This window comes from Tetrahymena thermophila (assembly GCF_000189635.1).
Source record: "Tetrahymena thermophila SB210 genomic scaffold scf_8254426, whole genome shotgun sequence".
NCBI lineage: Eukaryota > Ciliophora > Oligohymenophorea > Hymenostomatida > Tetrahymenidae > Tetrahymena > Tetrahymena thermophila.
The window spans coordinates 1-11,796 of record NW_002476207.1 but is presented as its reverse complement, the minus strand read 5'-3'; the positions used below and the strand labels follow the sequence as shown (position 1 = coordinate 11,796).

Genomic DNA, 11,796 nt, shown 5'->3' with positions numbered 1-11,796 from the left:
ATCTTGAGTTTAATTATCTAAATTAAATATAATTAAAAAAATATTCTTAAATAAACAATCATTATACAATATAATCTTAAAAAACTTTACTTACTATTGAATTAATTTCTCTGAAATAAATAAATAAATAATTTTTAATTTAGACAACAATTTTCAATTGTAAAATAAGATAAATATATATTATTTGTTAGTAAATCTATATATAATTAGATAGATAAAATACCTTTATTTAAAATATTTATTTGCTTAAATTTATTTATAATGGGAATAATGCTATTTTATTTCAAATCATATCAAAAAATTCAATTAATTATGCTTTTTAGTATTCAAATTTTTAATCTTATGGTAGAGTAAAATTCTTTTTATTCAGTTTGAAATTTTTAATTTTTAATGAATTTAGGTAAAATATATCTTTAAAAAGATATTGTGACAAATGTTGTTAGATAGATAAAAGAGTAGTATTTATTTTTCAAATAAGGATTCTAAATCTAGAGTTTAATTATCTAAATTAAATATAATTAAAAAAATATTCTTCAATAATCTTAAAAAACTATATTTTAGAATTAATTTCTCTGAAATAAATAAATAAATAGTTATTAATTTAGACAAAGATTTTAATTTGTAAAATAAGATAAATATTATATGTTAGTAAATTTATATATAATTAGATAGATTAAATACCTTTATTTAAAATCTTTATTTACTTCAATTTATTTATAATAATAATAATAGTTTTTAATTTCACTTATAACAAAATATTATAAATTTATTTATACTTAACTAAACAAATCATTTATCTCAATTTAATTTCAAATCATATCAAAAATTTCAAATAATATATGCTTTTTAGTATAAATTTTTAATTTATTATGGATTAGTAAAATTCATTTTTATTCAGTGTTTGAAAATTTAAAATTAAATATTATTTTTAGATTATTCCAAATAAATTTAATATAAAACTTAGTCCTTTAAGGATGAATATAAATATTTAATTAATTTTTTTTATTTTTATTCTATTTGAAAATTCAAAAGGCTATATGTTTAATTTGTTATTGTTTAATAACTATTGATTAGATGAAATAAAATAAATAATATTATGCTATAAAATAAATAAGTATAAAAATAATATATAAAACCTAATAATTTTAGTATTTTTTTAGTAGAAAGTTTTTTCTTTTTCTTATTTTTCAATTAAAAATTGAGTCAGAAATTAATTGTAGAAATATTAAGTAATTTAATTTGATTTTTTCAAAACAGGGATGTACATTTTTGATTTTAATATTTGATACTGTGTCATAGATTGCTTGTTATTATATAAATAATTGAAAGTTTAAATATTTTCTAAAAATGTATTTTGTTAATTTTATAAATAATATGATTATTTTTGAAAATATATCAATTGTTTTTATTTATTTTTGCTTTTCTTTTAAATTTTTTAATGCCATTCAAGTAGAGGAATTAAAAATCTTTTAAACCTTGAATTTAATTTTATGATTAACTTTGAAAAAAAAAATGAGAATATAATTAAATATTTCAAAATTAATTTCTTTAGCATTTTATTTGATACAATCACATTTTATTAATCTTTGGCTACTCAATTAAAACAATTATCACTCATTATTTTAAATAATAAATTTTGTAAACAAAGAATCATCTATTTTTAAAAAATCTTTATTAGTTCTTAATATTTATGATGAGCTGATCTTATTATAACTTTTTGTAAAATATTTAAAGTTTTTTGCTGATTAAATTAAAATGTAAATTAAAAGTTGAAATCATAAAAAAATACTTTAGGAAGATCTTAATTTCACATATTTATTCACCATCTGCATAAAATATGTCTTACTAATTTAAACTAGTAGACAAAATTAAGAAAGAATTTTAAAAGAAGGTAAAATAATTAATTAAGAAGCAACCTATATATTAATATATCAAATTAATATTTATTATCTCATTATATTCTAAAAATTCATTGATATTTTTATAAATCTTTAAAAATATTTAATTTATCAAATAAAATAAAAAAAAAGTATTCTATCTTATTCCAATTTTAACAATATAAATGATTGCTGATTTTATAGATTAATTAAATTCAACTCAATAATAAATGAATATTTTGGCTCAAGAAGGCTTTTCAGAATATCAAAAATTCTTAATGTCTAATTTCCTTGAACATGTTGAGCTAGAAATTTATTTAAGGTAAAAATAAATTTAGAAAATAATTTAAAATTAATCTTTTTTTCATAATTCAATACAAATTTTTCTATAAAAACATAAATAATTAATTATTTGAAATCGAAAAATTTAAGAATAAAAATTTTTAGTTTTGGTCAAATTTAAAATAAATGCCTTTATTTTTTTATTTTTGTTAAAAGAGAATTAGATTATTTAAATAATTAAAACAACTAAATAAAAATATCAATAAAATAAATAAATTGATTCTAATTTTGTTTTGAATATAAAAATAATCATTGAAGGAAAACTAATTGTGATGATTAAGAAGCTATAAACTTAGGAGTAGCATTAAGCAAATGTAATAATCTAAAAGTATTATATCTTGAATTATGGTAAATATTTAAATAAATTAAACAGTTATTAACAGTTATTTTTAAATAAAAGTTAAAACAATATAAGAGCTTAAGGCGTATCTAGTATAGCAAAAGGAATAAGTAATTGTAAATGTCTCACTAATTTATCAATTAGACTTTAGTATACTAACTAATTCACATTTACTTATTTATGATTTTATTTTTTATTGATAATTGGAATATTTAATTTATTTTATAATTTAAAAGCATAAACAAAATTGGTGATGATGGGGCAACAAATTTGGGTTTAGGATTAAGTAGTTGTACAGAACTTAAATTTTTGAATCTCTTTTTAGAGTATTATTTATTCTTTCTTTTTATATTAAATTAAAAGCATTTTAATTAATAATATTTTATTATAATTTTGATGAATTAATTTAATTCAATTCTATTTTAATGATAGAAATAACAAGATAGGAAATTAAGGAGTTTCTAACTTAGCATCTGGGCTTTCTAACTGCAAGAATCTTTAATTTTTATAACTTTTGTTAGGGTAGCTTATTCAATTTATTAGTTATTTTTAGATAAAAATATTAAATAAAATGATAAAATTGATCTTATTTTCATATTTAATTTTTTTATTAAAGAAATAATAAGATTGGAGATTTGGGAACATCAAACATTTCAATGAATTTAGGCACTTTGTAAAATTTAAAAATACTAAAACTCAGTTTATAGTAAAATTTAATTATTATTTGTTTATTTAGAATTTTTAAAACTTAAAATTAAAATTATTAGTTATTAAAAAAGATTTATTGAAATTTAATTTAAATTCTTATTAAAAGAATGCAAATTAAATATTAATTTTTTAAACTATTTTTTAAAGTGAATTAATTTTAGAAAATAATTCTCATATAATTTCTTTCTTTCTTTAAATTAATTAATTTTTGATTGGCTTCAATCTTGTTGTTATTGAGGAATTGATTCACACAAATAATCATTTAAAGTGATAAATTAAATTCATCAAAAATTTAAATAATATTTTTAAAAATTAAAGTTAATCTTGTTTGTTTATTCATGAAAATATTTAATAATAATTATTTTTTTATTAATTTTTATTCATAAATCTAATTTGAGTGTGAATATTTATTTTTTAAAATATAAAATTTTTATAGAGAGAATTAGATCACTGATTAAGGAGCATAAATGATATCAAAATTCTTAAATAAATCGCAAAATATTCAATATTTAGAAATTCAACTGTGGTATGCTAATTCATATTAAAAATTAATTAAAATTTATCTATTTTGCCTTTAATTTTAATAAATTAATTAAATAAATTTCAAAATTAAAAAATTATTATTGTTATAAATAAATTTAAGCGAAAATTATGTGGGAGATCAAGGTGCTATGTTTATTGGAACAAGACTAGTAGAAGATTGTGTAAATATAAGAATTTTAGAGATTGGCATAAGGTATTATTTATTAACAAATTATTTTAAAGCATTTATAAATAAATTAATCTTAAAATAATTATTTACACCATTAAACAAAATAATAATTTCTTTAAATAATAACTTAGCGAAAATAATATTAGCCTGTAGGGAGTAGAAAATCTATTAATAAATATAAATAAATTATTTAATCTGACTTAATTGGATATTAGTTTAAGGTAAAATAATAACTTTAATTCTTATCAAAACATTAATTCATCTTTAAAATTAATTAATCTTGAAATATCTAACTAAATATATTAACTTTATATCTCAATAATTTTTTTTTGAATTAAGTGCTAATAATATTGGAGACGAAGGAGCATAAATGGTTGGAATAAAATTAGGACAATGCTCAGCTATCTCTTTTTTATAAATTGGATTAGAGTAAATTATGCTACAATTTAAATTAGTATTTCTTAAATTATCAAATTTAATCATTAAAATAAAAGGGATTGTAATATAGGAGATCAAGGTATTTTTAGCTTAATAAAAGGATTAAGAAATTGTGAAACTTTGACTATTTTGCAGTTATATTTATTGTATCAAATCATTTATTTATAATAAATTCTATATTTAATACATTTATTTATTACTTTTAATATTAGAACAAATAATATTACTGATATTAGAGCATCATATTTTGCAACAGAAATTGTAAAATATGCAAAATTGACAAAGTTAAAAATCTACTTACAGTAAATTATTTAATATTTTTCAAAAAGTTATTTGCATTCTTAAAATAAAAATGAATAAATTTTATTTTTTTATTTAAAGATTCAATTAAATTACTGAAGTTGGAGAATCAAGTTTGGCTATCGGCTTTAGCTAAATTTAAAGCTTATTATTATTGGATATTGAATTAAAGTAAATCTATTTTTTCTTTATTAAACTTAACAGAAATAAAATAAAATTTTGATAAATTAATTTATTTATTATTTACAAGCTTACATGATAAAATTCTTAAATAGAAAGCCTTAATAAACTGTCAAAACATTCGAATTATTAAAATTTCATTCATGTAAGTACATACTAACTATTTCTTGATGAATTGATTAAAAATTTTATTTTAATAAAATATAAATAAACTTAGGTAATAACTTTAAAAAGATATTGTGACAAATTTTGTTAGATAGGCAAAGAAGATAAAAAGATTAGTACTTTTTAAACATAGATTCTGAATCTTGAGTTTAATTATATTATTAACTTCAACAAACAATTGTTAAAAGATATAATTTTAAAAAGCTTTACTATTGAATTAATTTCTCTGAAACTAATAAATAAATAAATAATTTTTAATTTAGACAACAATTTTCATTTGTAAAATAAGATAAAATTTATATGTTAGTAAATTTATTTATAATTAAATAGATAAAATACCTCAGTTTACAATTTCTTTTTATTTAAATTTATTTATAATAGTAATAATACAAAATCATATCAAAAATTTCAATTAATTATGCTTTTTAGTATTAAAAATTTTAATAAAATTTTAATGAATTTAGGTAATATCTATCTATCTTTAAAAAGATATTGTGAAAAATTTTTTTAGATATATTGTTAAAAGATAAAAGATTAGTATTAATTTTTCAAATATGGATTCTGAATCTTGAGTTTATCTTCAATAAACAATTATTATACGATATATCTTAACTTTATTGTTGAATTATTTCACTGAAAAAATAAATAGTTTTTAATTTAGACAAAGATTTTCATTTGTAAAATAAGATATATATTATATGTTAGAAAATTTATATATAATTAAATAGATAAAATACCTTTATTTACAATTTTTATTTACTTAAATTTAATTATAAAAGTGTATTGGTGATATTTAATTTATTTATAATTAAAAAAATATTTAATAATAGATTATTATGAAAAAATATAAAACAAGTAAAATTGAACTATAGGTTATATAAAAATTAAGTAAATTATGCTTTTTTATGAGAAGACAATTTATAGATTAAAAGAAAAATATTTTGATAAAAAATTATAAAATTTTATTTATTGTTAATTTTATAAATATAATTAGTCCTTTAATTTTTGTTATAAGATTCTTATTTTTTGATTTTAAAAACTATTGTTTTCTTTTTTATTTATCTCAATAAATAAATATTATTTTATTTAGTTTTTTATTTCATTAAATTAAGTTAAAATAGAATCTAACAAATATATATTTATAATATAATAAACTTTAATTGATTATATTATATTAATTAATTATAATTTAATTTATTTTTATAAGTAATAGAATAAATTTAATTTTTATGCTTTTGGGGAAAATTAAAAACTGTTTAAATTTTCTTGTTATTTTTAATTAATTATCAAAAAAATAATCATTCATTAATAACTACTTTTTCAGTTAACAAATTTTTACAATTTAATTAAAAAAAGAAAGAAATTAATTAATTAAAAGAAAAGAAAGAAAAAAAAGGTAAATAAAAAAAGATTTAGTTATAAAATAAAATATATTATTCAAATTAAATTTAAAAATATTTTTTCTTTTACTTTAAATATTATAATTATTTTTTATATTAGCAAAAGTTACTAATCATGCAACAATAACAAGATATTCAGCTTAAATATGAAGCACCTGTCGAAAAATTTGAAAAAATTTTTGAGGAATACCTGAAGAAACATAAGAAGAGTATGATGTTTGATTCAGATGAACTAATAACAATTTACAATGAGCTTCAAAAGGAGAAGATATACTTAACATCCTACATTTCACAAGGTGGTTTTGGATGTGTTTTTGAGGCTAAGTACAATGAAGAAATAGTAGCTATCAAATGTAGCAAAACTAACTTTGAAAAAATTGAAGAAGAAGAAAAAATACTGAAATTGTTAAAGGATACTCCTTATGTTTTTAAATCTATCAAAGGGTTTACAAACTAAAAAAATTCGAGATACTATCAGATTTCTAAAAGATATTCATGTAAAAATTTATATATTTTTCATATTAGTTTTTAGAAAATATTAAATTTAAAAGGCAATCTTAAAGAAATCATGAAAAGCTTCTTTGAATAGAGAAAAACTCTCCCACTCAACTAAATAATTGGTTTTGCTATTCAGATGTCAACAGTCTTTGAAAAAATTGAGCAGAATAAGTTGATTCATTCTGATGTTAAACCTGAGAATATCCTTTACGATAGCTAAGAAAAATGTTTTTATCTATGTAAATTTCTAACGTTATTTAAATTTTTATTTTATTTTTTAAATTTTTAATAAACAAACTTTTAAAACAAACAAACAAACAAACAAACAAACAAACAAACAAACAAACAACAAATATATTGTAAATTCATTTAATCTTACCCCCTTCTAAAAATGTGATTACAATAAACTGTAATTTAAAAAATTTTTGCCCCATGATTTTTAAATTTTCACTTCTAAAAGTATAAAAAAGCAAATTTACGTATTAAGCAGCAAATAATTATCATTTATAAATAAATTAAAAATTATTTATTGATTAATTTTAAATCTTTTATTATTTATATATTTATTATTGATATTACATGCGAATCAAAGCACTAGTGGCATACCAAACCACCAGATTTTTTATTCACATGTTTTTAAATTTAAATAAATGAATTTGCTCTGTTAATTAAATTAAATCTTATAACTTTAACACTTATTTATAAACATATACATTATTTTTTAAAATATTTGTGATTTAATTAATAAAATATATATAATTTTGAATTATTTAAGTTTTTATTTCTTAATAAATAAATACTTTAAATTTATAAGATTTACTTTAATATTATTTTTATATTTCATTTTATAAATTTTTTAGTTTATTTTAACTCAAATTCTTATATATTATTTAAAAGGTGATTATGGAGAGTCTAAATAATTTAAAGATGGATCAAAAACTTACGATGTAATTAATTAATTTATTTATTATTATTCATATTTATTTACTATTTAAATTAATTTCAGCATTCTTCATTTTTAGATTTTAAATACTTACTTTTAAACATTTAATTTATTAAAATTTATCAAAATTTCTCCATTTTTCTAATATTTAAAAATTTCTTTATACTCTTAATATATTAGATGTTATTTCGATTTGAATTTATTTTATTTTACATTCTTTATGTTTAAAAGCTCAAAGGATTTGCACCAAAGTATGCAGCTCCAGAAATTACAGATACAAAAAATGGTACCTTCAATATCAAAGTAAATTTATTAAATTTTGTTATTATTTATTTATTTACTTATTTTTAATTATATTTTTATTTAAAGTATGACATTTATGGCTTAGGAGTAATTCTCCTTGAATTAACCCTTGGAAAGTTTCTAGAAGACTCAGATTGTTCTTTTATCAGAAATGGATAACTACCATAATATATAAGCAAAAATGGTTTATATTAAGATATTAACTAAATCATAGTTAAAATGCTTGAAAAAATACCTTAGAATAGAATCAGTTCATTTGAGTTAACTAAAAAATTAAATGATTTAAGACTAAAACTAGAAAATGAGTTCATTTGTGCAGTATAAGACAAATTGGATTTTACTGAATCTAATATGATGATTTCAAAATTCAGACAATCTTTTCTTAAATTTAACTACACATGCAAACAAAGTGAAGTCAGATTAGATGAGTATACTTTTAGTGATTACAGTAATCTCTCTAAAATCTAGGAATGCATAGCAAAGAGGCTTGTTCATCACTTAGATCTAGATTTCCAGTATTAATATTATTATTTAATAATTTTAAATATTTTTTAAAAATTTCATTTTAATAAATAATTCTTTAAAATGAATTCTTCAAATAACATCATATTTTAATATTTTTTATTCATTTAATTGATATTTTCTCCCCTAAAATAAATATTAATTATTATATTGTACTTATTTTAAGTATCTAATAAAAATTTAGAAATTGGTTATTTTTCCATAATTTTAAATTGATAATTATTTGTGAATAGATTTTAATTCCTAAATAAATCCACTTATTTTCATTTAAATATAGTTTTATTTTATCAAAATTAAATATAAAGCTAAATATTGTAAATGAAATTTATTTTAGATCTCTTTTTTTTATACTTTTGAGATATTAAGTTATTAAAAATTTTAATTGCTAAATAAAATGAAATGAAAAATAGAATCAATCAATGAATTTAAAATAAAAATGAAACATATAAATTTAGTAATTATTTTATTTAAAATTGCAGAATTAAATACTTAAATTTTTATTTACTGTAGAAATAAAGAAGTGTTTTTACAAATTTTGAGTAAAAAAAATTTTTTTTAACTTTTATAAATTATTATGAAGTCTTAGTTTAAAATTATTATTTGAACTATCAAAATTAAAAAAATTACCTAATATTCAAAACTATATAATTTAAAAATTAATAATAGATAATTATAAATTTTTTATCTTTTTTACTTTAAAATTAAAATATATTTAACCTTTTTAAATTTACACTAAAAATTTTATTTCCCAAAACTATCATTTTAATTTACGTATTAGTTAACTAAAAAATCAGATAATTTCAATATGAAAATAAATTAATAAAGTATAAATTCTCTTATTTAGACTTTAATAAAATTTATACAATATTTATATTTTAGGATTTTTTATTTGACAATTCTTATTTTATTAACCTGTAAATTGAAATTATATCATAATAAATTTCAAAATAAATAAGCACTTTTTAATATGTTTAGCAAAATCATTCATTATTAACCCATTTATTAATTACTTTTCTATTTTATTTTCATTATTTTCAACACATTCATTATTTATTATTTTCATAGGAATAATAACCTTGGTGCAGATGGAGCTAAGAACATTGGAATGAGCTTGGAGAAGTGCCAAAATATAACATCTTTGAATCTCAATCTATGGTAATTTAACTAGCTATCAATTTATTTAGTTTGTTTTAATTAATACATTTGTGAAATTGAAACTTAAAATAAATGGGTTTGGAGAATTAATTGATTGATTGATTCACAGCTCATAAATTGTTTTTTGATTTTTTTGTTTAATTTATTTGTGCATCTAAATTTATTTGTTTACGATCAAAATAAATAAATAAGCACTTTTTAATATGTTTAGCAAAATCATTCATTATTAACCCATTTATTAATTACTTTTCTATTTTATTTTCATTATTTTCAACACATTCATTATTTATTATTTTCATAGGTATAATGAGCTTGGTGCAGATGGAGCTAAGAACATTGGAATGAGCTTGGAGAAGTGCCAAAATATAACATCTTTGAATCTCAATCTATCGTAATTTAACTAACTATCAATTTATTTAGTTTGTTTTAATTAATACATTTGTGAAATTGAAACTTAAAACAAATGGGTTTGGAGAATTAATTGATTGATTGATTCACAGCTCATAAATTGTTTTTTGATTTTTTTGTTTAATTTTTTTTGTGCATCTAAATTTATTTGTTTACGAATTGAAACAATTATTCCAATTAATTGCATCAAAATAAATAAATAAGCACTTTTTAATATGTTTAGCAAAATCATTCATTATTAACCCATTTATTAATTACTTTTCTATTTTATTTTCATTATTTTCAACACATTCATTATTTATTATTTTCATAGGTATAATGAGCCTTGGTGCAGATGGAGCTAAGAACATTGGAATGAGCTTGGAGAAGTGCCAAAATATAACATCTTTGAATCTCAATCTATCGTAATTTAACTAACTATCAATTTATTTAGTTTGTTTTAATTAATACATTTGTGAAATTGAAACTTAAAACAAATGGGTTTGGAGAATTAATTGATTGATTGATTCACAGCTCATAAATTGTTTTTTGATTTTTTTGTTTAATTTTTTTTGTGCATCTAAATTTATTTGTTTACGAATTGAAACAATTATTCCAATTAATTGCATCAAAATAAATAAATAAGCACTTTTTAATATGTTTAGCAAAATCATTCATTATTAACCCATTTATTAATTACTTTTCTATTTTATTTTCATTATTTTCAACACATTCATTATTTATTATTTTCATAGGTATAATGAGCTTGGTGCAGATGGAGCTAAGAACATTGGAATGAGCTTGGAGAAGTGCCAAAATATAACATCTTTGAATCTCAATCTAGGGTAATTTAACTAACTATCAATTTATTTAGTTTGTTTTAATTAATACATTTGTGAAATTGAAACTTAAAACAAATGGGTTTGGAGAATTAATTGATTGATTGATTCACAGCTCATAAATTGTTTTTTGATTTTTTTGTTTAATTTTTTTTGTGCATCTAAATTTATTTGTTTACGAATTGAAACAATTATTCCAATTAATTGCATCAAAATAAATAAATAAATAAATAAGCACTTTTTAATATGTTTAGTAAAATCATTCATTATTAACCCATTTATTAATTACTTTTCTATTTTATTTTCATTATTTTCAACACATTCATTATTTATTATTTTCATAGGATTAATGACCTTGGTGCAGATGAAGCTAAGAACATTAGAATGAGCTTGGAGAAATGCCAAAACATAACATCTTTAAATCTCATACTATGGTAATTTAACTAACCATTACTTTATTTAGTTTGTTTTAAATAATACATTAGTGAAATTAAAACTTAAAACAAATGGGTTTGGATAATTAATTGATTTATACACAGATCATAAATTGTTTTTTGATTTTTTTGTTTAATTTTTTTTGTGCATCTAAATTTATTTGTTTACGAATTGAAACAATTATTCCAATTAATTGCATCAAAATAAATAAACACTTTTTAATATATTTAGTAAAATTATTAATCACTGATT

The 11,796-nt window shown here is 17.7% G+C and overlaps 2 protein-coding genes across 2 annotated transcripts; both read left to right on the top strand. All coding sequences in view use genetic code 6, as the record gives it.

Moving 5' to 3' along the window:
* Positions 1-3,734: 3,734 nt before the first annotated feature.
* On the top strand, positions 3,735-5,140 carry TTHERM_01451020 (kinase domain protein; the record flags this gene model as incomplete). The annotated part of the gene is made up of 9 exons (XM_001023559.3): positions 3,735-3,793; positions 3,911-4,003; positions 4,111-4,200; positions 4,319-4,408; positions 4,474-4,551; positions 4,630-4,719; positions 4,799-4,888; positions 4,993-5,042; positions 5,115-5,140. The coding sequence occupies 9 exons, from the start codon at positions 3,735-3,737 to the stop codon at positions 5,138-5,140; spliced, it is 666 nt and encodes a 221-aa protein (XP_001023559.3).
* Positions 5,141-6,577: 1,437 nt separating this feature from the next.
* TTHERM_01451010 (kinase domain protein) lies at positions 6,578-11,637 on the top strand (the record flags this gene model as incomplete). The annotated part of the gene is made up of 11 exons (XM_001023558.3): positions 6,578-6,959; positions 7,014-7,199; positions 7,858-7,907; positions 8,135-8,206; positions 8,273-8,721; positions 9,794-9,883; positions 10,185-10,324; positions 10,605-10,695; positions 11,026-11,115; positions 11,454-11,543; positions 11,595-11,637. 11 exons carry the CDS (start codon positions 6,578-6,580, stop codon positions 11,635-11,637), a joined length of 1,683 nt encoding a protein of 560 aa, XP_001023558.3.
* Between the last annotated feature and the right edge of the window lie 159 nt (positions 11,638-11,796).